General features: G+C 49.0%; 1 protein-coding gene across 1 annotated transcript in view; it reads left to right on the forward strand.

Moving 5' to 3' along the window:
- LOC137758962 (uncharacterized) overlaps positions 1-24,219 on the forward strand; it is a 42,361-nt gene extending 18,142 nt beyond the window's left edge. Inside the window, exons 6-7 of the mRNA XM_068534909.1 lie at positions 19,468-19,547; positions 24,136-24,219. Of these exons, the coding sequence (XP_068391010.1) occupies positions 19,468-19,547; positions 24,136-24,219 (164 nt within the window). The remainder of the gene's footprint in view (positions 1-19,467; positions 19,548-24,135) is intronic.
- Positions 24,220-25,555: the final 1,336 nt, after the last annotated feature.

A 25,555-nucleotide genomic window follows, 5' to 3' on the forward strand; every position in this document is an offset into this window, starting at 1 on the left:
TCTCCCACCCTTGGCTGGACCAGGGTCCATCCCACTCTGGGGCCAGTAGTCAGCTGAGGCAGGGGCCTCTCATGCTTCCCGCGAGGGGCTCCTGGATCCTCTCATGGTCTGCAGAAGGGAAGCGGCTGGACAAGCCTGGTCTGTGACTCTTCAGCCTTTTTGTAGCCGAAAAGGATCTGCTGGGCTGAGAAAATCTAATGAGAATTGCTCACTCAGGGGTTGCAAACCCAACTGTCTGCTGGCTGGCAGAGAGCAAATGCATGAAAGTAACTGAGGTGACCTGGAATATGCATGCCTGTCTAAAGGGGATGCCACTGCCAGCTCCAGCCAATTGTTGCCATACAAGCACATGGACCCACCCAGTGTTGATTAATATCCTGATTTTTTTAAGTGAAGCCCCAAATCCAGAGTTTCATGAGATTCCTCGTTTTTAAATATTGCTAACTACCAGAAAAACATTTTAAATATTGTGCTGACCAAACAGTATAAACCACCAGTTTGCGGCCATTGGACTAACTTCTACTCATCCACTGCAACCCAACTAAGAAGTCACTTCTCAGCTGGGAAACCTTCTGTGACTTGCCCCTCCCTCTACCTTGCTACCCTTTCTTGAGCCTCCTATAGACCCTTTATTTTTTCCTGTCACAGTACTGACACTCTGCATGATAAAAATTCATTTGTTTTCATCTGCTGTCTCCTCAAGGATGAGGACACCCACCATGTCTTATGTCTCTTCCCAGCACAGTGCCGGACACATACAAGGTGCTGTGGCACTGCTGAAAGGGGAGCTATGGGGACTGCATTTGTCAAGGCGGCTAGGTTTTTCAATGGTAGCAAGTCACTCCTGAAATCTCTGTGGCTTAATAGAGCAAAGGCTTGTTTCTCTCTCATGTGAAGTCTGCTGTGGGAGTAACAACTCTCCAGGCAGCTTCCTTCCAAGCGGTGACTCAGAGATCCAGGCTAGCTCCATCATTAGGGAGCAGGGGAAGAGAGCCAGGGAGAACTCACATCCGCTCTTGTATACCTCAGCCTAGAAGTGACATTCATTGGCTCTCTTCACAGCCATTGGCCAGAACTAGTCCCATGACCTGTCTCACTATAAGGGCCTGGAAATATGGGTGGAACACAGCCAGGGCCCATCATTTACAGGAAACAGTGGAACTCTTACAGTCAGTGCATGGAAGTACCTCTTAATTAGTGACATCCAGAAAAGTAGGAAAGAAGTAGGGAGAGACTTTCATTAGTTGAGCTTTCTACAATTTCTCATTTTTTCTAAGCAGTAAACACCCGGAAAAGAAAATCAAACTGATGGAAAAATAGGGGTCAAATGCTAATGAGCAAACCATTTAGAGTGAAATCACACTGGCTCTTTGGTATCTCATTTGAGATCCATGAGGGCCTGGGAATGATTGCAGCTGCTCAAAGGGTCTCTCTTCCGTGATTAAATGCCAATGCATTCAAGAATCGTGACCCTCGCTGTCACCCTTGGCCAGAAACTCAGCCAAGGTGAGTCAGTGGGCACCCCCAGAGGCTCAGAGACACACATCATGCCTTCTACAGGCTGGGCACAATGCAACCACAGATGTTTCCTTGGAATGGAATAACAAGATGGTAGACATGCTCTAGAAAGAGGGCAAGCTTGGGAACCAGAAAGACCTGGGTTCAAATTCCAGCTCTTTCCTAATAAGTCAGACTCCTAGCAAGACTCTTCACTTCTCTGAACCTCAGTTTCATCATCTCTAAAATGGGGACAATAGCACCTTCCTCCCAGAACAGCTGTGCACAGTCTATGAGGTTACACGTGTAAGGGGCCTGGTGCTCAGTAGTACCTCAATTGACATCATTTCTTTTTCCCCACTGGGTTGGAGGGACTGAATCTAACCTCCCACCGGTAGCACTCCTGAGTGCAGTCAGCCTGTTCCCATTTGCATGCCTCTGGTGACAAGAAGCTCACTATACAGCAGCCCCCGGCCCACAACCCCCAAGCATCCTGCTCCATTTTTGAACCACTCCAGTGGTGTTTGTCATGAGAGGATACGATGTCCCTGGGGACTAGAGTTTGAGGGAAAGGTGCCTGGCCTAACTCCCCTCTCTGGATGACTTATCACTGCCTCGGCCCCCAGGAGCTATCTGGGGAAACTGAGTGTGGTGAGAATGAAGGCAGTGAGGGGTTCAGAGTAGGGGAATATGTGTCCATTTCCTGTTTACAGAGAGAGGACACAGAAACCCATCACATGGGAGACAGGATCCCAGAGAAGAAAATCTCTGGAAGATTGTCACAGGACCATGATGGGGGTCCAGCCTGAGATGAAATGAGGGAAGCTGCAGGGAGCAAATAGGAGCTCAAAATAAGGGCTCCAAAATAATTTATTCTGCAAACATTCACTGTTTGCCCACAGTGCTAGGCCCCATGCTGAGCACCGGGGCCAGAGACGTGACTCAGCCATCGGCCCTGATCTTGGGGGAGTGGGGCAGACATGCGATAATAATATTAAAGCCATATGGGGGTTGCTGAGATAAAGGGAAGTGTGGGGTGGGGACTGTGAGAGCTCAGAAGAAGGGTACCTAGCCCACCTCGGGATGGGGTGTTTAGGAAAGGATGAGGAGGTGGACAAAAATGGGGAGAAAGGATGCCAGGCAGAGGGGCAACATGGGCAAAGACACAAAGATGAGAAACAGCCTGGCCTGTGGAAAGACCTACCCACTGTCCTTTACTACTTAAGGCAAAGAGTGATGATGGGATGGCCAGCGCAGGCAGCAGACCGCCTTGAATGACAGCCACAGAGCTGAGACCCTGCCCCTGACCAGGAGGGAGCCATGGAAAGGTGGGAGGCTTTGCAGAAAATTGTTATTGAAATACAATTTACATTCATAAAAGTGGTCGAATCATATATTTACAGCTCAATAAATTTTCACAAAGTGAACATACCCCTGTAACAAACCAAGAAACAGAAACTTACCAGCATTACACAAAGCCCTTTTTGCTCCCCTTCCCAATCACCGTCCTCCCAAAGGAACCACCATCTCGACTTCTAACCGCATTGATTAGTTGACTTGTTTTTGAACTTCATGTAAATGAAATCATGCAGTGTTTTTGTCTGACTTCTTTCAATCAGCATTATGGTTGAGATTCTTTCCTATTGTTGCATCATGTTGCATTCTTTCATGGTGTTCATTCTCATTGCTAAATTTTATTCCATTGTGCGTCTGTGCCAAAATCCATTCATCATTCTGGTGCTGATGGACACTGGGGTTGTGTTCAGCTTGGGACTCTTATGAAAAGTGCTACCATGAGGATTCCTGTACATGTCTTTGGATGAACATTTATGTATATTTCTGTTGGGTTTATGCCAAGGAGTAGAATCAATGCATCATAGGGGATGCAGGTTCCCAGGGGAGAATAAATGTTTTTTTCCAAAATGGTAGTCCCAATTTACACTCCCTACTATACTGTATGAAAGTTCCAGTCGCTCTATATCCTCACCAACATTTGATGTTTTCTGGCTTTTCCATTTTAACCATTCTGGTGATCATACATGGTTAAAATGGTGGATGTAATTTGCATTTCTCTGATGACTAGTGAGGTTGAATACCTTTTCATATGCTTACTGGCCATTTGGACATGATCTTTCCTGAAGTATTTGTTCAAGTCCCTGGGAGGGGAGAGGCAACGTCTACATTTCATTTCAGAAAGTCATCTTGGGTGGCCAAGTGGGGCAACTGGGATTGTAGAAGTAGGCTCTCTGGAACCTCTGGCTAATACCAATGGCATCTCACTTGGGTTCTGGGCTTCCTCTACTTCTTCTGCCTCTTTAAATGCTCATAGCCTCCTTGAGAGGTCAAAATTGTTATCAACATCTCACAGATGTGGTGACTGGGCTTACAGAGGGGCATGACTTGCCCAAGATCTCACAGTGGTGGCCTCAGACCCTCAGTTCATTTCCTCATCAGTCTCAGACCAGAACCGGAAGCTGTGGGGAAAAAATAGAATAGAAAGAAACAGAAAAAAAAGGTAAAGAGACAATTACAAAGACATCTATCTCACTCATTTTCCACAAGAGAAAATTCTCCCTCCCTTTCCCCTCTTCCTTCCTCCTCGCATCTCCCCAAAAGTCCAGCAGAGATGAGCAGTCATCAGAAGCCTAGTGCCCGCCAACCCCAATATTGTGTTGGATGCCCAGTAATGTGAAGGGAGGCATCAGGCCAACCTGCGTCAGATCCCGGCCAGCCACTGCTCACTGTGTGGCCCAAGACCAGTCATTTTACCTCCCTGGGCCTGAGGCTTGTGTCTGTTTCAGTAATCCCTTCCTCAGAGCCTTGTGGAGAGGAGTCAGAGAGCCAGCTCCCTGCCTGGCACAAGGTGGCCCCTGGTTTAGGTGACATATGCTTGTTCCTTCCCTTGACCCTTCCAGGACTGGGGGTGGAGCACGGCATGCTGCCCAGGACCCAGTCCTTTTGGCTCCTGCCTCCCTGAGTAAGAGTCGGAGCATCCTTTTGTCTCATGCAGCCACAGCTGGCCCGTGGAGAGTGTCCTCACTGCTGGAGAACAGGTGTAGCAGGGGCAGGAAGCGTGTCCCTCCCTCCAGGAGCTCCATCTCCCCACAGCTGCCCACACTCAGCCTGACAGCCACACGGTTAGCCCCAGAAGGGCCTTTCTCTTCTCAAGGGCTCTCATCTCAGAGCCCAGACGCCTTTATTTTGGGAGCTCTGCTTGGTAAAGTGCTTTGCCAATGCCACCTCCAAGCAACCCTCCCACCCCGCCACACACACGCCACGCAGTGCCATCCTGCCTGTCCTCCCGTTCATAGTGAGCATTCCAGGCACCGTGCTAGGCACTGGGACACCCACAGGGTCTCTGTCCTCACGTAGTTTCCCCTGCAGGGGGAGAGATGGATAATAAAAAGCCGATGGATACAGTAAATAGGATCGCTTCAGATGGTGCCCAGGGCCTTGGAGATGGGAAGGGGGAAGCTTTGATGGAGAAGGGCAGCTGGGTAACCACTCAATCCCAGAGCAGAGTGGGGAAAGTCACAGGCCTGCTGCCTGCAAGGGTATGTCCTTCTCTGGTTTCAGCTCCAAACTCAGCTCCTGGAGGGAAGGGTCACACCACAGCTACCACTGGGGAGAGGTCCCAAGATGTAGCACCAGAAGGTCCTAGCTGCTGCTGACCCCCAACTACTTTGCCCCCTTCCCTGCCTCATTACCGAGCCTGCCTGCTCCTCACAATTGTCTGCCTCTCCTGCCCCCCAGTGGCAGGGAGAGGGGGTCACAGGAACTCTTTCTCGATCCACCAGCTTTTCCCTACCCATCCCATAGATTTATCCCAACTCTACTGGATTCAGAGCAAACTGAGTCCTTTCCAGATGGATCCCCCAACAAAGCAACAGAGGTAAGGCCAACTGAGCCCCAGTCAAGGCCAGCAGACCCTCCCAGATCTCCACACCCAGGACTCTCTCTCCACCTCTCCTTCTCAGGCTGTCCCTTCCCTCTGTCTTTTACCCTTTCACTGACTCATTCTTTCTCTGTGTGTTTGTCTCTGTCTCATTTCAATTTTCCCCTCTATTTCCCTGTCACTCAATTCACATCCTAAATGTACTTCTTATCTGGACATTAATTTACTTCAAATACTGATTTTTTAAAAATGTATTGAGCCCCTGCTGGGTGCCAGGCATGGAGCAAGGAGCTTGGGTCTAATCAAAGATGAGTAAAGCACAGACTTCCTTGGAAGGGAGATGAGTCATGTGCTTAAATAAGTGAAATGGGGAGGCTGAAAGTGACCGATGTTATAAAGGAGACACTGATGGGAGCTGAGGAGCATCAAGGAGAGGGGTTCCTGGGGACTTCATGGAGGAGGTGACTTTTTAGTCAGACCTTAAAACATGGTCGTGCCATGGAAAGTAGGCTGACCATGGGGAGCAAGGTCATCTCCCGCAGACTAGCTGCTCAGTGCCCTCTCCTCTCAAATCAAAATCCTACTCTCCGGCATCCTTATTATTTAGTCTCCAAGGAATCCTGAATATAGTACGGACTTTGTGTCTGAAAGACCTGGGTCTGAATCTCACTGACTCAACATTCTGAGCTTTCATTTCATCATTTGAAAACAGCCTCCTAGGGCTGTTGCGAAAATCAAATAAGACAAAGGATGTGAAAATGCTTTCCTACTGTTAATGAGGCTCTTTACTATTAATGAGGGCTCTTCTGACTGCAAGCTACGGAAACCCAACTCAAAATGGCTTAAAGTAAAAAAAGGAAAAGTCTGACACGGCTTGCATCAGGCACACCTGGATCTAGGTTTCAAATGATGACCTCAAGACTCTTTCTACATCTCTCGATTCTGCTCTCCTGTACATTGGCATCGCTCTCAGGCAGACATTCCCCCTCAGAGTGGCAACACAGCAACAACCCTTCCACCAGCTGAGTGACTCCAATGGAAATAGGATACCCCATTCCCAATGGTTCCAGCAAAGTTCTGGGATTGAATCTAAGTGAACTGATTCCTAACCCATACCTATAGCCAGGGCTGGGTCACACACTGACCCCTGGAGCTGGTGATGACGTGATCCTCCCACCCAATCCATAAGGACCACAAGTGGGAAGGGAGTAGGTCCTCCCAAGAGATGCTGTTACACTGTTACAAGTAGGAGGGGTAATGGGTGCAGAGTGTCAATTCACTTAGGTAATAGAGACAAAGAACACAGAGGGAAAGAAGATTTACTCCTTCTTATCTCTCAGGTCTCAGCCTAGTTGTCATCTCCTCCAAAAAGTCTTCTCTGATCCCCCAAGGCTGTGGTGGGTACCACCACCACCACCACCACCACCCTTGTGCTCCTGCAGCACCTTACACTTCCCTTATCATCATACTCATCACATTTATTATAACTTTCTATTTACTTGTCTGTCTCCTTCACAGTACTCTAAGTATTTGGAAGAAAAACACGGTGCCTGTCTTGCTGTAGCCCTCATGTTGACAAATGTTAGACACTTAGTAAATGTGATTAGATGGTTAGATGAATGAATAATGGGTGGATAGTTGAAGTGAATAAATGAACGAGTGGATGGATGAATGGATGGGTGGATGGATGAGAGGATGGATGGGTGGATGGATGGATGAGAGGATGGATGGATGGATGAGAGGATGGATGGATAGATGATTGGTTAGATGGATGAATGAATGAATGGTTTAGGAGAAAACTGGTAAGACCATTTTGGGATGTGCTAAGCCTAGGCTGGCTGTAAGCACAAAGAGATGTCCCTCAAGCTGTTGACAGATGAACTTGGAGTTCAGGAGAGAGGTCTGGGCTGGAAATAGAGGTTTGAGAGCTATTAGCATGGAGACTGTCATGGAGGCCATGGAAGTGGATCAAGATCACCAGAGAGGAGGCAAATGGTGCATCCAAGGTCACACATCACATAAGTGACTCTTGAACTCAGGGCTGTGTGGTGTCAATGTCTGCTCTCATTCCTTCCTTCCAAGGCAGGCTGGCCACTACTTGAAGTGGCAGCACAGAATTAACATCTCTCCTTTCTCCCCTCCCACCCCCTCCTCAAACCGCTCAGCCAGAAGGGAGCAGCTGCCTGGGAGGACAGAGAGACAGATTATGTAAACTGTGATTGCCACCCACAGGAGGAGGAGGAGAGTGAATAGGTATTGAAATGCGCTTTCAATAATGCATGTCCTCCTCCACAAGGCCTGGGGCTTGGTGGAGGGGAGAAGAGCCTTAAAGGGACCAAGCCTCTGGTCCCTAGCTGCAGCACCCACAGACCCCAGCCACACAGTCCTCTACCCCAGACACCTACCCCAGGGGTCCTCAACCTTTCACCATCAAGGACACTATTTTTACCCCTCCTGGTCCCAGTAGATTTGAGTTTTTAAAGATTCTGTTTCCCAAGCACACTGCATTTAAGTCATGATTAATTCATTTCCCCCATTTTTTACTAATCAAACACACTTAATTGCCACTCAGAGTTTTGTTCAGCAAGAGGTAAGTCACGAGGTGATATCACTCCAACCCAAAGCTGAGAAATACGACAACATTGTCAGCCAGGCCCACCTTGCTGCTGGAAAAATGCCTTCTCTCCCCATCCCGCATTCATTACTGTCTTTGGAAAACCCCAGACTGGGGAACAGGGATTCTGCCCAGCGCTCTCATTTCACAGAAGAGAAAACTGAGACCCAGAAAGGTGACTGGACTTGCCTGAGGTCACAGGATCAGTGGGAACTGAAGGCTGAGGCCTGACCTCTCCAGTTTCAGCTGGCTTAGAACTTGGCAATGCGATAGGGATCTGAAAGTAAAGAATATGGCAGGGGGAGAAAGCCTTATAGCCAGCACCTTCACTGCACCCCTACTATGCGCCTAACCCAGTAGATATATTCTCCTACTTTGTTCTCACACAGTGGTCCTGAGAGGTGGGATTACCATGTCCCGTTGTGCATATGATGAAACTGAGCATCAAAGAGGCTCTGTGGGTTACATAATCCACTTGGCTGGAAAGTGAAAGATCAGTATTCCAGTAGGTTTGTCCACTGACTGTGAAACTCACACTCTTTCTACCTCACTGGCCTGGCTAGGGGGAAACGTGGCAGTCATTCAGACTGGCTCTGAAGTTCTGCTCACCACTTACCAGCCATGTGTATTTGGCTAATGATCTACCTCTCTGAGCCTCCATTTCCTTACCTGGGGAACTAGGATAGCATCTTATTCCTTGGGTGATTGTGGAAAGTAAGAAGAGATGATGAGGGTTCAAGATTCCAGCACAGAGCTTGGGGTACAGCATTTGGAAATGGCCTCCTCTCCCTTCCTCCTCCCCTTTTTTTTGTTAAAAATCCTCCGCGAGTTGGCAGAAGCCAGGGTGAGAGATCTGATTGCTTATGTCTTTGGGGATCTTCTGGGCTGGGGATTAGGAAAGCATTGCCCTGTTCTCTCTCTGTTACCAATTAACTGTACTGTCCTCTTCTGGTTCAATAATTCTAAGACAAGAGCCAAGGGTAGGATTAGGCTCTCTCCCTCCCGTGTGAATGCTCCCCTGGTCATCGCCATCTGTTTCCACGTCTGGTTTTGTGGCATCAGGTCGAGATGTCTTAACAATTCCCCCCACCCTCCTGGAAACCCCATTTATTCCCCAAGGCAGCCTAATGAAGGTGAAGTGGAAATCTCAGCTCCCAGGAGCTGGAGAAGGTGACCTCCCGGACCTGTCATAATTGTTCCCCTGGACAAGGTAGAGGTTGAGTAATTGACTCCCTGGTCCCTCCCACCCTGAAGTGGTTTTAAATGATTAAGTTCAACAAACATGATAAGTAGGATGGAACACTAAGAATTCCTTGGGCATTATGCAATGTATCAGAGGTTTGTGAAGCTCCTCCCTGTGCCAGGAGTGAGCTGGGTGTTGAGGACTCAGGGATGAATGGGACCTGGCTCTGCCCTGAAGGAGCTCCCAGCCTAGATGGAGAGATGGACACAAAGACAAGCTAGGACCACCAGGCAATTTAGGGATTGTGATAGAAGGATGGGCAGGGTGTGGGAGCCCAGGAATGAGTGCGGCTGACTTGAGTGGGGAGAGAAGCATGGGGAAGCTTCTTAAGCTCAGCATAAAGATCGACCTTTATGCTGAACCTGGTATAAAAGGCAACTTCAGACAGTGGGACAGATGGAAAGATAGGACCGTGTGAAAGCATTTTAAGGAGGATTCTAAGTTGAACAAATGGAAGGGGATGGACAAAAGGAAAGGCGAGGTTGGGTCAGACAGTGAAAGGTCTTGAACACCATTGCCAGTGGACTCCAGGCTTTGGTCATGGAAAGCCATGGCACAAGAGTGTCCGTGGTCAGACTAGCATCTAAGAAAGATCTCTCTGTTTGTAGAAAAAAGATTCACAAGGACAAAACCGGAGGCAGATGTACCAAAACACGAGTGACAGTTCATGCAAAAATCAGAGGGGCCTTGAACTAGGCTGGAGAGGTTTTGTGGTGGGTGAATGGATTGAATTTGATGGCCAGTTGGATGTGGGGATGAGAGACAAGAAGGAATCTCTCAGGAAGGCAGCCTGCTTTTTGGGATCTACCTGCCCTTCTACTCTGCTTCGCCAACCATTGTCCAGGCCAACTCAGGTTCCCAGGGAAGCTTGGAGAAGGATGGCTTTCTGTCAGCTGTCTTCCAAAACTGAAAAGGAAGTTTACCTCTTGTACTCTCCTACTGGTCAACACACTTCCAGTTTCAAGTGAAAGAAACTCAATTCAATGTGACTTTAGCTACTATATGATTCCTACCATATGACATTCTGGAAAAAGCGAAACTATGGAGACAGTAAAAGGATTAGTGGTTTCCAGGGGTTAGGGGGAGGGTGGGATGAATAGGCAAAGCATGAAGGATATATAGGACAGCATATTTATTCTGCTTGACATTATAATAGTGGATACATGTCTTTATACACTTGTCAAAACCCATAGAATGTACAACACCATGAGTGAACCCTAATGTAAACTATGGACGTTGGGTGACAATGATGTGTCAATGTACCACTGTGGCGGGGGGTGCTGATAATGAGGGAGGCTGTGCATGTGTGGGGCAGGGAGTATATGGGAACTCAATACTCTCTGCTCAATTTTGTTGTGAACCTAAAAGTGCTCTAAAAAGTAAAGTTTATTAACTTAAAAAAGAAAAAAAGGGGACTTCCCTGGAGGTCCAGTGGTTAAGACTTCACCTTCCAATGCAGGGGGTGTGGGTTTGATCCCTGGTCAGGAAGCTAAGATCCCACATGCCTCAGGGCCAAAAAACCAAAACATAAAACAGAAGCAATATGGTAACAAATTCAATAAAGACTTTAAAAATGGTCCACATCAAAAAAGAAAAAAGAAAAAACAAGACAAAAGAAAAAAAAGTGACTTTAGCAAAAAGGGCAGTTTACTAGCATATGAGATGAGAAGTTCAAGGGATGATTGGTTTCCACCACAACTGAATCAGGCAACTCAAATGATGAGAGCAGAGCTCAGTTTCTCTCCACATCTTGGCCCTGCTTTCCTCTGTGTTCAGCTCCCCTGCAGCTCCAGACTTAGATCCCACTAGCTTAGCAACCCACCATAGAAGGAGGCTTCCCAACAGCTCCAACAAAAGTTCCAGAGCTGAGTCTCATTGGCCTCTTATGGGTCACATGCCCATCCTTGAACCAATCACTGTAGCCCAGAAGAATGGGCTGCACTGATTGGCCAGACCCTGGTCATGCGCCCTCTACTGGAGTCTCAGGCTGGGGGCTCAGCCCACCTAAACCACGTGGAGGGAGATTGGGAAAGGAGAGTTCCGCCAAAGGAAATGGAGGTTCCTTACTGAAAAAAAGGGAAATGGATGTTTAGAATACAAAACCACCTGCTATCCTCTTGATCTCCTTTCCATAGCAGCCTGGAGCTATCCAGAAGGGCCACAATGCTTTCCAGAGTTTGGCATACATATTATGGTCTTGTACCCAGGCCTGCTCAACCCATCTCTAAGGTTTAGGAGATGAATGAGCAAGGAGATGAATGAGCAAGGAGATGCACTTGACCTTTTGTACATTCAAAATAACAACAACTGTGAAACTATTCATTCATGTAATCATTGGCCTCCTGTGTGTCCTGGCCAACTCTGGCTGCCGTGACTGATGGAAAGACTCAGACTCTTCCCCAAGGAGTTCATAGTCTATTTTAGGTATAATTCTCTGATAATTCAGTAGAGTCAGATTTACCCTCCAAAAATTACATTTCACTGCATATTTTTTTCTGGCACTTGGATGCTTTTATTTGCTTTTAGATTAACTGCCTCACATGAAAATCACAAATTGAAAAGGGCTTTAAAATTCCCCTTTTACTTCTGAGTCAATTTTGTCTTCACTAATAAAAAAAATCTAATTGTTATTACATTTATTGAACATCCTCACTGAGGCAGCCTCTGGTGTTTTCATGACTTTTTTCTTTGGAAATCTGAATATGAGCCCTGAGAAGGTGTGGTGGTCCCTTCATGGACTAAGAGGGTAAAGGTCTGTCCTGTTAGAACAGGGGCAAAACTGGAGTCCAGACAACATAATACTGGTGGTATGTGATCTCTATTGTCAAGTAGCTACCTGTGGAAGTAATGCATGTTGATCCTGAGGGCAGAGGTTCAAGTGATTGGGAAAAAAATTTTAGCTCAATGTGAATGAGAAATATCTAAGGACCAGAGCTATCACAAAATGAATAAGCTGCCGTATAAGGTAGTGAGCTCCTCATCCCTGGAGTCATGTAAGCAGGGACTTTTGGATGGGAAGTTGAACAAAATGATCTCAACCTCTTCCAACCGGGAGATTCCTGAACCATGGGTTGAGTTCTCCCTTAGTCATTGTCTTGCTGTGTGGCCTTGGGTGAGGCCCTGCCCCTCTCTGAGCCTCAGTGACCTAGATAACCCCCTATCTTCACACCTGCCTCTGCACACTCAGGCAATTTCTGTTCCATGTATATTCCAAGTCTCCTAGTGCCTGAGAAAAGCAGGCCAGCAAACCTACTGGTGTGAGGCAGCTTCTGTTCCTAGAAACGCTGTGATTCATAGCCATGGGGACAGGCAGGTCTGGGGAAGGAAACTCAGCCACTGGGGCAGGATGCATCCCCAATACACCTGACTTGGCCTCTAGCACTGCATCATCTCTCTGTCCCAGGACTGACCCTCAATCCACAGACGATCTTGGGCATTGGCCTTGCCCAACCCGGTCAGGTAAAGGACAGCAGAGGCTGATGCAGAAATCAACATCATGGAGGTGGAACGTTCATTCTATCTTTTCGTGAGCGGTCTTAAGTCTTCTCTCATTTGATTTTTACGACAGCCCTGCAAGGGAGGCATTACTCTCCCCAGTTTGTTGGGGATCTGAAGCTCAGAGAAGTTGCCAATTGTCAGAGGCCAGCCAGCAAATAAGCAGTGGAGAGGGCACCGGACGAGGCCCACCTGCCCCGCACCATGTTCCCTCCCCAAGGATGCTCATAAGCTCACCTTCCAGAAGGAAGCATCAGCTCCTCCTAGGAAAGTGCCCCTTTGCCAGGAGAGCTGGTAAGAGACAGATCAGAACCTCAAATCCCACTGTCAGTGTTTGCCAAAGGATGGTGAGGATTAGTTGGGCCTGGAGCAACACCTGCCCTCTGAATTCTGCTGGGCCTTTTGGAGAGGCCACTTGCCTTCTCTGGGCCGACTTAGTCCCTCCAACACTAACATTCTAGGATTCCATGGTCCAAAGTCTCCTCACTCCCAGGTCTCCATCTGGGTGGGGATGATGTCTTCTGGCCATATACAGGCTGACAGAGTATTTCCCACGGCCTGTCCACCCTGAGATGACCCTGAGACATGGACAATAGAGGTCCCCTCTGTACAGATGAAGAAATGAGAGGCTGCATCTTATGCCCAAGGACACACAGTCAGGAAGGCACAGTGCCACGAATGAGGCCCAGACCCTTAACACTCTGATGTTGACTGCCCAGAACACACAGAGACAATTCAGGGCCTCAGCGGGGAGTAAAGTGGGGAGGGAAGCAACCAAGCAGGGGAGAGAGGACTGGACCTATATTCTGTGGCTTAATTTTCACAACTCATGAGAGAGAGAGGTGATTTGTCCCATTTTTCAGTTGAAAACACTGATGCTCGGAGACATTAAGCGATTTGCCCCAGGTCACAAAGCCAGGGAGCGGCAGAACCCAGGTATAAACCACTACGTCATGCCGCCCCGAGGAGGTGTGTGACGTGCCCACCCAGGGTTGCTGAGCCAGTGGCCTTCCTCCAGGAAGGGGAAGCTCATCGGTGAAGCACACCCTACCCCCAGCCATCCAAACACCCTCAGCCTTTGCCTCTTTGTCACAGGGCGTGACCAGGGAGACTGGGCGACATGCTGGAGGTCTCTTGGGTGTACCTTTGCACACAGCGCCACAGGCAGGCGAGGAACAAATAAAATCCAGTCTCTGGAGTCCTTATTCCCCAGAGCTTTCCTGGAAAGAGCAGGAAGCTATTTTTAAAAGCAGCATCCATAGGCAGTAACCTGGGAGAGGGGTCCCCAACCCAATCCTCACCCCTGTTGGCCGGGAGCGACATTTTTCCTGCTCACTCATCAGCCAAGAGGCCAGCAGCTCCTCCACCTGGCCCAGGCCTGGGAGAGAGGGCAGGGGGACGTGTCACCTGCCAGGGGAAGAGATGTGTGTCAAATCCAAATCACCCCCACCCCACCAGCTGGAAGGGGCCTTAGATTCCCCAAAGGGAATGTGTATGTGCTTGTGCTCACACACTCGTAGGTGTCAATGAGGTTTTGTGTCTGTTGAGTATTGTAAAGTCGAGTCTTGTGTATCTGGGAGTGGTGTCTCTGTGTCCTGGGCAAGTGTGACATTTAGGCACATGGGTGTCTCTGTGCTTCTGAAGATCAGTATGTTGATGTCACTGTGTGTATGCGTGTCTGAGTAGGCTGTGTGTGTTTGTGTGTGTGTCTGAGTAAGCTGTGTCTGCTTGTTTCTGTGTGTAGGTGTGTATACACATGAGCGCTTATGTGTGTCTGTCAGTCTCCAGGAAGCCCAGGAGGTAAATATATATAACTTTAGATGCTGGAGGAGCATAAGCTATCTCTAGAGCTCAGTCCCCTCTTCCTCACTCTTCAAGTCACAAAAGGAGAAATCAAAGCTCAGAGAAGGGAAGGGACTTGCCTGAGGGCAGGCAGCAGCAGAGAGGACTGGAGCCTGGGTCCCTTCTTGGCTGTCAAAACCCATCTACCCAGACACTCCACACAAGCTTCATTTCCAAGGTCAACAGCTGCTCCCTCCCTGCCTCCATGCAAGTAAGGGCCAACTGGGTCCATCATCTCCCCTGGGCTTTGAATTGGCTGCTGAGAAGGAAGAGGTACCCAGACACAAGTACATCTATTCCGGGCTCTGAGTAGAACATTCACTGGTAAAATACACCTTTGCTGTGGGGAAAGAGCACGAGCTGAGTGACTGGCTACTGAACCCTGAGAGATCCCAAGAGAGGCTGGACGGTGCCTGCCCTCAAGGAGTCTGCAGGAGGTCAGGCAGGTAAACCAAAAACTATGACCTGGAGTTAAAAGTGCTTACTTGAGGCGTGAACAGATTCCTGAAGGATCCTGCACAGAGACAGGGGCAAGTGATTCGGCCCAGAGGGTTGAACAAAGCTAGTGAGGAGGTGACATTTGAGTTTGGATTTGAGAGAGACAATATGGTATGTCAGCAAGTATGTCCGACATTGAAGAGAACGGGCATTCCAAGCTTGGGGCACAGCTTACGCACAGGTATCTTATCTACTTCCTGATACTTTATTCTAGCAGGATCCAGCTCCTTCCTGGTCTATGCTAACCATCTGATTGGTCTGCCCTCCATGTCTCTTGTCTGTGTTCCTGTTATCTCCACCATCTGGAACTTGCTCATTCCTTCAGCAAACATGTCCTGGGCACCAAAAAGTACCTGGCCCTGAAAGTGGTACGGGAGATACAGATGGGAATAGAGCACAGTCCCAGTCTCTAAGAGCAGGAGGTGGGAGTAGTTAACAGTCAACCAACCGCAGCTCCTTATTTCCTATGTGCTTGGTCCTGTGCTCAGTGCAGTAAGGGATAAGACCATGGGGAAGAGGAAGGAAGCTCACTGCGGGCCTTGCTATGCTGTGTCGCTGAGTCCCCACAACAACACAGAAACTTAGGTCCTGATGGCCCCATTTCTGGAAAAGAAAGTTGAGGCTCAGAGAGATGAAATGACTTATTTGAGGTTGCACACAGTGTGCAAAGTCAAGCCAGGTCTGTGGGACTCTGGAGTCTGGGTTCTTTCTGCCAGGCCCAGCTGACTGCCTGCATAATGAGGAACATGGGCTTTGGAAACTGCTGTTTCTGCTGCTCTTTCATTTGTAGCCATCTCTTTACTGGGTCCCGTAAGCTTTCAGCTATGTTCCTTTTGAAATTGTGCAACTCAGATTGGGACTTGAACCCACGGTCTTTTAATTGAGATCACGCACCTGGTCTCAGGACTTAATGAAGCTCAGGTTCTTGACGTCTCGTCGCAGAAAGAATTCAGTGAGAGACAAAGTGATAGGTAAGAAGTGGATTTATTTAGAGAGAAACACACTCCACAGACAGAGTGTGGGCCATCTCAGAAGGCGAGAGTGGCCCCAGGGTATGGGGTTGTCAGTTTTTATAGGGGTGGGTAATTTCATATGCTAATGAGTGGGAGGAGTATTCCAGCTATTTGGGGGATGGGGCAGAGATTTCTAGGAATTGGGCCACCACCCACTTTTTGATTTTTGATGGTCAACCTCAAAACTGTCATGGCAGTGATACACATGAGGGGGGGGGTGTGTCACCTAGCTTATGCTCATGTATTACAATGAGCATATAATGAGGCTCAAGGCCCACTGGAAGTCAACTCTTCCGCCATCTTGGATCTAGTTAGTTCTAACCAGTTTTTGTCATGTCCTACAGCAATGTCATTCTTTTAAAGGCTGTGCCCTGCCCCCTTCCCTCCTGTTTCACTTTTGGAAGTGCCAGCTAAGTCAGCAGTAGGGCCCCAGGCAGTAGGGGGCTTGCTTGCCCTTGGGCTCAAAGAAAGTGGGATTGAACATCCCCCTTCCGAGGAGCCAATGTGGGCCCAGCAGTTTTGAAGTCAGAGTACAGGGGGAGGACTCAGGGGACATGGCTGGACCTCCTAGTCTTCCATGCCTTCTAAGAAAGCAACTCTGCCCAGAACTCTTCACTTCTCAGACCAAGAAAGGAAGTGCGCACTGAGAGGACCCAGTAAGGGCACGCACAAGAAACTCTCAGCATTCTGCTTACTTGGAGTAAGCTCTCCATAACATTAGCTAAGAAAAAAATGACTAGACTGCATGTCAGCCATAACGTTTTGCAGGTTTTCAAAATCTTATTTCTGACTGCAACTTCACAATCTGCCCTGTGACTAGGATTTGCCACCTCCATTTCACAGATGAGAAGCTCTGCCTATGTGGAGGTGAGCAAAACACAGCCCTCGCCCTCAAAGAATCACAGTCAAGAAACATGAACACACAGTGAGACTCTCGGGTGCTCAAGCCTGTGATAAAAATAAGCATGGAGGGGGAAGCATAGGAGCACAGGAGGGACTCCTTTTCCAACATGAAGAATTAGGGAAGGCTTCCTGGAGGAGGGGACATCTAAACTGAGACCTGAGGATGAGTCAAAGTGAGGCAGGCAAATGGGAATAGGAAGGAATGGTAAGCGATAGAACAAAGCTCCTAGCCCAAAAGCCCAAGTTCAACCCCGTGGTCTCTTAGAAGCCTTGGTTTAACGTTCCTTAGATGGGTGTGGTCTGAAAAGGTTTGGCAACAAGAATCTGGGGTGGGGATGGGAGACCAAAGAGGGGATAGCTGATTCCACCTCCAAAGTCAGTTGGTCCCCATACTGGAGGGGACTCTCTCTACCCCGCCCTGTAATAGCCGACCCCTTCTTTGGAAACCCTACTCAGACCTTGGGCTGGGCTGCTGCCTGCCTTCTGGTGCCTGCTCCAGTTTTCCTGTATCACGTCTCCTTTCATGGTGAGCTGTGGGCTCATCAAACCTAGAAGCCCAGGCTTCTGCAGTGTACCTGGCTCCAGCCCGCATCACAGATCAGCACTCCTCCCTGGAACACCCTCAATGGCCACAGTTTCAGCACAAGATTTCGCTTAGGGGTAAATCCTAAAACATTTTCCAAACCAACAGCGTCTTGGCATGTAACTGAGATGGAGGGGGAATCGCTGGGTCTGGAGTCAGGAAGACCCGCCCTTGAAAGGCAGTTTTGCTACTTACGTAGCTTGACAAGTCGTTACACCTCTCTGGGCCCCAGTGTCCACACACAAATATAAAATCGGGCAATGACACCAACTACACAGAATTCTCTGAAGAGTCAGATGAGACAATGCATGTGAAAACTGCTTGTAAGCTGTTCAGAGGTATGCACAGTTAGGTGTTATTATTGCCGTGATTGTGGTCATGAATAGCGATAAATGTTCATTCATTCAACAAGTATTTATCAAGGGCCCATGTGCCAGCCTCTGTGCTCAGAGCTGGAATCTAACAATGAACTGAGTAGATGGCAGGGTCTGCCCTCAAGGACTTCACCATCTGTGACAGAGACAGACATAGACAAGTTCAAAATAATATGATTTGTGCTTGGGTGGGGGAAGGCACAGGGGTTGAGGGTAGCCAGGACAGTCAGCTAGCTCAGCCTGGGAAATCAAAAAAAAGTTTCGCAGAGGTGACATCCCAGTGAATAAGCTAGGGCAGGGTCTGGGAAGAGAGCTCCAGATAGAGGCAACAACATAGGCAAAGGCCAGGAGGCAGGACCAAGGGGTCAATTTGAGACACTACAGAGTGAAAGAAGAAGTTGAAAATTAAGCAGGGCATATCCTCTTTGAGATAAGATCGAAGTTAACTATATTATGTTGATGTCTTTTAAGCAGATTGCAAACAATTTGTTGAATTTTTTAAAAAGTGAAAACACAAAACCATGACACATAAGTTTAGATCATATAACAATTGTCAGAGCCTGGTGCAGCCCAAAACAAGAATTCAGGTCACAAAATATTGCCATTAATACCAAGTGTTTGTCCGTCAGCTCCAAGTCAGCTGGAAAGGCAGGACCTCTTTCCCCGTAGCGTCCACAAAAGCCCTAGGTTTCATTCGGATTGGCTTGGTTTAGGTCACATGGCCTCCCTAAACTAGAGGAATGCAGTGATCTGATGGGCTAGACTTGGGGGGACACCAGGGCTATGGTAGTTCTCTAGACTATATAGCAAGGGGCTGTTATCAGAAGGGGCACAGGAGATACGGAGGTAAAGATAATGGTAGGTAAAGACAATGTACCCAATTAGAAATTCTTTCCCTTTCTACTCTGCTTTGAGAAAGCTCAGAGTCATCCCAGGAGGCATTCCGGCTTTGGGCTCCGTATTTTCTCTCATTTAATTTGATCCTTGCTGTGGCCCTTCTAGGAGGGTATTATCATTCCCATTTTACAGATCACGAAATGGAGGCTTAGAGAGGTAAAACCCCGTACCCAGGGGCCCAGATATTAGAGGGGGAAGATTCTAGATTTGAGCCCTGGTATCTCCAAAGCCCATTCTCACTGCACGTCACCAGGCTGCCGTGTTGGTCCCTCTGATCCCCAGATATTTCAGGCATATTTTCTAGCCCCGAGGAAAACTTGAATGGTACAGCCTTCTTGGCTGCACTGGTTTTCCTGCTCAGGTCATTCCCCTGCAACTTGGAATCCAGAGCCCACTTGTGAACACTTGTGTTCTGCGTTCTGTTCTCCTAAATGAATAGGGCAGGTAGAGAGATGGAACCCAGAAGTGGGATTCAGCCAGGGTGAGTTACATGTGGATTTTGTCCAAGCCTCCTACCTCCTACTACTGTCCTCCACAGCCTGAAAGACAGAGACCTGGGGCAGAAAGCAGGAAGCAAACAGCAGCAATCATTCCCATATGTACCACCCTTTAGAGTTTACGAAGCCACTGTCTCAGCTGATCTCCATCGTGCAAGGCAGGAGAGCAGATGCCAGCGTCATGCCCATTTTACAGGTAAGGAACATGGTCCAGGCTGGAGGAGAACCCAAAAGTTGTGGAGCCATAGCTTGTGTTCAGATCTCCAAGATATCATGTCCCAGGGTTTTTCAATTCTCAGAAAACCTCTCCAGAGGAAACCAGACCCAAGCCTGGGGTCCTAAAGGAGTCGAGGGGAAGGGGACCATGGTTCATTGTGTGCCTACACGGCCCAGGTGCCAGAGCCAGCGCTTTTTCACGTTGGGTCTCATTCACTCCCCACTCCAAACCTGCAAAGCAGATAGCATTGTTCTGAGACTTGGAGAGGAGCTTTGACCTGGCCAAGGTCAGGCAACGAGGAAGGGGAATTCAGACCCCAAGCCCTGCTTTCCCATGACCTTCACTCGGCTTTTAGAAGAAAGACCTCCCTGCTACCCGCAGCGCGATGCCCTGGGCCGCCACATCAGGCAGGGGCTAATTGGAAGGCAGAGCACTGAAAACTTCCTTCTTGGCGCAGAGCAGCCCCGCCCTCCCCCTCTCCACCTGGAGGCAGGGCCATCTGTTCCCTTTTGTCGAGATGCAGGGGAAGATGAAACTAAATTTAAATACTAATAATACTTAACATTTGTCTGGAAAATGTTCTGCACGCTAATTGCTGATTAATCCTCCCCAGGCCCCAGAGAGATTCTGTCTGTATGTCCCCATTCGGCAGACAGGCTGATGGGACCTGGACCAGGAGGCTGAGAGTGGATTCAGGGCTCACTGGGCAAGAGTCTAGTCAACCTCCATCTCTGCTCAGCAGGACGGGGGTGGGTGAATAAATTCATCCAATTCATTGTTGCTCCACAGCTAACAATAAAGCCGAAGCTGGATCCAAATTGGCTTGGCTGTCTACCAGCTGCTTAATCACCGGCAGCCCATTAACCTCTCTGAGCTTTGGTTTCTTTATCTGTAAAATGGGAATAATGTTCCCTTTTGTTTCAGTCAGTCATTCACCTATGTTTAGTGAGCCCCCACCACATGCCGGCCACAGGCCAGGCCCTGGGAGTCCACACTGAACGTGACAGACAAGGTTCCTGCTCCCTCACGGCCCACAGTCTGGCTGGGGAGACAGATCAAGCAAGATAATTACAGCTGGTGATAGTGAAGTTGTTAGGAAACAATTTGTCAATGCAATTTTTAAACCATGATACACCTCAAAATTCTTCTGGGTGATTAAGTTGAAACCGCACAACTCAGATGGGATTTGAACCCAGCCAAAACTCAGACTGGGACTTGAACCCACTGTTTTCTAATTAAAATTGCTCACCTGGTGTCAGGACTTACTGAAGCTCAGGTTCTTTATGTCTTGCCACAGAAAAGTTAGTGAGAGACAAAGTGATAGGTAAGAAGTGGATTTATTTAGAGAGATACACATTCCATGGACAGAATGCCGTCCATCCCAAAAGGCGATAGCGGCCCTGAACTACAGGGTGGTTAGTTTTTATGGGCTGGGTAATTTCATAGGCTAATAAGTGGGAGGATTGTTCCAACTCTTTTGGAGAAGGGGTGGAGATTTCCAGGAATTGGGCCACCGTCCACTTTTTGGCCTTTTATGGTTGGTGCCAGAACTGTCAAGATGCTGGTGGGTGTGTCATTTTGCATATGCTAATGTATTACAATGAGCATATAATGAGGCTCAAGGTCCACTGGAAGTTGAATCTTCCACCATCTTGGACTTAGTTTGTTCTAACCAGTTTATGTCGTATCCTCAAGGGCTATGTCATTCTTTTAAAGACTGTGCCTTGTCCCTTTCCCTCCTGTTTCAAAGTGACTCCTATTTTTCTTGCAATGTTCATCTAGAAATCAGAGATATGTTCCCAAACTGGAGGGAGTGGCCACAGCGGACAGAATCAGGGGCCCAGGAATTTTGTTGTGGTTGGGAACACCCTAACATATCCTGGCAAATCCAGGGCAACAGCAGCTCTCCACCCTTACGTTCCCAGGTAGGAGATGGCTGCTTCTAGCATTTTCCACATCTTCCCTCTTTTATCAGTCACCTTTACAGTTCCCCAGGACGTCCAGAGCCAGGCCTTTCTTGTGGAGTCAGAGGCTGTGGCCACGTGGTTTTCCAGCTGTGTTCTTTGAAACCCCAATATTCCACAAGAGGCCTTGGGGGCTAACTCAGGGGTGATAAGGGACCCATGCAGGGGTCTCCAGGCCCCCCACCACCGCAGCCAGCACAGCTGCATTCCAAACTTCTTATCTATTTTCAAATTTATCTGAAAAAAGGATTCCATTCTTTACAAGAGGTTGAAAAATAGCCATCTTCAGGGAGATGACTTGGAGTCAGGAGACCAGGACTTAAATTCAGACTCTATCGCTTAACAGCAAATGACCCCTAGCAGGCTGGTTGCTTTGTCTGTAAAATGGGGTTGCCATCTGACCAGAAGAATGAGACCACATGGAGACAAACCCAGAGCAGTGCTTGGCTCAGTGGAGGCACACAAAAAACATATTTTAGTCTGAATCTTTTCCCCTGAGTATTTAACAAGATAGAATAGAGCTGGGTTACAATGTCCAACTTCACCACCAGGTGAACCCTGCTTGAGAAGGTCAGAAGATCTGCAAAACAAACTCACACCTTAATTTATCAAGGCTGTAACTTCAAAAATTCTGTGTATCCCATTCATTTTAAAATAGGAGATGCCTCTCTCTTTAGTTTAAGAGCTTAATGTCTAGCCTTCCATGCAGGGTGAAAAATCAGCACAATCCATGGCAGGGCTAAATCGAGAAAGCCCGCACAAGCCTTGCTGCCCCAATGACAAGGTGTGCAGTTATTCTGAGACACAGCAGGGCTGAGAGGGTCTCGCCACTTCTTTACTAGTTGGTGCCAGAGAAAAGGATGAGCGTGGCCAGGAAGCAAGGAGATTATCTTGCAATGATGTCTCGGAAATATCCTCTGCTTCCACACATGTGGGGAAGCAAGAGGGATCACATGTGGTGTGACAAGACTTCTTTCTATAGCACGTTGAGCTCAAAGAACCTCCTCTGCTCTGGACACAAGGGTGTCATCTCTGGTCGTCACTACAGTTAGACAGAGGAAACCAGGGCCTGGGAAAGTGGGTAACTTACCAGCCTCCCGCACAGCAGAGGGTGGAGCTGGGATTCGAACTGAGAACTCTCTAACTAGAGAGGTTGTTTGAAGGTAGAGATGAGGAAAGTATTGCATTTTATCACGTGAATGATTCAGGAAGCAGAGAGCTTGAGGGGGACGATGAGACTCAGACAGTGGCTGCTGGGAGCCCCCATTCCTCGGAACGCTTCGCACCCTATACCCCAGCCCCCCACATGGCCACACATAACCCCAAAACTGCAAACTTTTACACGGATACAGACACTCAGACATACAGTCAGAACCCATGGCTACACAGGTGCGTGCCTTGTGGAAACCCCCAGCAGGTGCACATAGGCTTACCCACGTGCTTATGTTGGTACAAACACAGTGACACACAGAGGCCCGCCCAGGGAGCAGTCACATACGTGCATGGAGACGGCACATACACACAGGAGACACACACCAGGAACACACAGCCTGAACCTACAGGTGGAAACAACTGGAGCATGGAACCGCTGTGTGCCTGTTCCTGCTTCAGACAAAACCCCGACTTCTGATCCCTAGATTCCAGGTACTCCAAGCCTCCTCCTCCCCACCCCACCTCTGCCCCTTGCAGCACCAGAGGATTGAGGTCCCGGCTCAGCAGGGATACAAGGGCACCTCTACTGCAGCGGTGGCTCTCAGACACGTCCAAGAGCCATGGTGCCTCAGGGGCACGGTGTGGGCTGTCAAGGGGTCTCCCTTCTTTGCCTTAGACCAGAATGGCATGGTGATTAGAAGCACAGACTGAGTGAGAATCCAGGTCCCCTCCTGCCCAGCTGTGAGTGACCTCAGACTAGTCTCCCTTCTCTCTGAGCCTCAGTTTTCTCATCAGCAAAATGGGGGTATGATACCTACCTTGCAAGGTTTTAGTGAGAAATGAGATGAAGTATGTAGAACACCTAGTAGGAGCTGAATAAACTTGATTACCTTCCCCTTGACCTTGCCCTTCCTGTGCTCACTGCTCAGTGCAGCAGACAGATCCACACCTTCCAGTCAGCCACGGGCATTCCTCCACTAGTCTCTCCTTTCCAGGAGCTCGGAGAATTATGGAGAAGATAGAGGTCCAAACTGATAATAATTGTCTAACAGGAAGTGGTGGGAAGGAGGGGACACAGGGCACTCTGGGAGCTGGGAGGAAGAAGTGGCAGTGCAGGCTGCCCAGAGGGGGCGATACTGGGGCTGCCTTGCAGGATGGCGCCACAGGGCCACATTACAATCGAGAGAAGCAGGCCTCCTAGTGCCCCTCGTAATCATTTCCTCGACCACCCCGCTGTTGCTGCTTCTTTAGCACCTATATGTGCTAGGCACTTCACATACATATCCCTGTTCAATGAATCAATGTTCCCAACAGTACAGCCAAGAAGCTGTTATTATCTCATCTTACAGAAAAGGAAACCAAGAGAAGGGATGGGACTTTCTCAAGGTCACAGAGATCTGGGCCAAGCCTGACTCCAAACCCTAAGCTCTTCCTCTACGTTCCCCTCTCAGCTGCTGTCACAAAGGGACCCCCCACGACCTGACTGTCTTCCTCCCCAAGTTCACGGGAAGCCACAAGGCATCCTCCCGACCTGACATCTCTTCAAACACTCAGCGCGTATGGAAGGATGGCCGTGGGGTCGGTGCTCCCTGGTTCCCCAGCCCTGCTCCTCTGGCCCCTCTTGGCCCTTGGCCTCAGTGGCCCTGCTTGCCCACCTGCAATTGACGGCTCTGCAGCGGCCCCAGCGTGGCTCTGGCCTTCTGGGGATTGAGGCAGCCTTTCCGAGCCCAGGCTTCTGCTAGCTCTGCCTTTCTTAGACTCTCTCACTGTACATCTGACTTGTGACAACCATTTCACAGAGGAGGAAACTGAGGAAAGTAAGACCAGAGACCCCAGAAATGAGGACCAGAGGCCCTGGGGAAACAATGGGTCTGAAGGTCTAAAGACCCTTCTCCTTATTGCATTCAGGGAATCAGGAGTCATAGCTCCAAACAGCAAATAGCCCACAGGCTGAGCTATGACTCAACCAGGCTTCCCAGAGAATGGGCTGCTGAGAGAGGCGAGTTGCCTGCCCAGCAGAGTCAGCCAGCCAGCGACCGGGGAGGTCAATGGGCTGGGCAGATAACATCACTGTCTGGCAGGCAGTCTCTGAGTCAGTCGGGCAGGGGCAGCTGGTCAGACGACGACAAGCCAGCCCTGGCTCACGCCCTCCTCCAAGTCTCCCTCTCCACCTCTGCCTTCCTCGGGAGCTTTGGGAGGAGGCGCCAAGCTCAGATGTACATATCGCTATGACAGCCTGACCTTCCTCGGCTCCTGATGAGGCCTTAGAGTATCAGCCAGATAAGCCCTGAGCTGTAAACAGTGGCCCCCAGGAGCACACACTGTGTTCTCTCTCTTTGTCCTGTCCTCTCTCTCTCTCTCTCTCACACACACACACGCACACACACACGCACGTGCTTACTGTGTAATGTCACACACATGCACTTATAGAGTCGTGCGCACCCACACAAGCAGACACCCAGGCACACACACGCGTGCACGCACACACATGCATGTACACACATCCTCACCACAGCACACATGCCACCTCCTATCTGTTCACATTTTTGTAATGAAGGCACTCAGGTTTCCCCGCCTAAATCTGTCACCAAAAGAATTGAAGAAGCCTTTTAGGGGAAGAAGGAGGTCACTCCTCACCAGCAAGGGGTTAATGAGAGATCAAGAGAGCAAGACGGGGGTGACTGCCTCTGCAGGGCCCAGCAATAACCCTTCAAAATTATAGCGGACCTCTGGGCAAACCAGCAATGAGAGGGTGTGCAGGAGACACAGAGCAACAGAGGGCTCCACCCCGCCCTCTATCCCTGAGATCTCCATTCACTGCTCCTCACACAAGAGGTCTGTTTTACTGCGTCCTCCCCTGGGGTCTTGCCT

The sequence above is a fragment of the Eschrichtius robustus genome, chromosome 2, assembly GCF_028021215.1.
Source record: "Eschrichtius robustus isolate mEscRob2 chromosome 2, mEscRob2.pri, whole genome shotgun sequence".
NCBI classification, from domain to species: Eukaryota; Metazoa; Chordata; class Mammalia; order Artiodactyla; family Eschrichtiidae; genus Eschrichtius; species Eschrichtius robustus.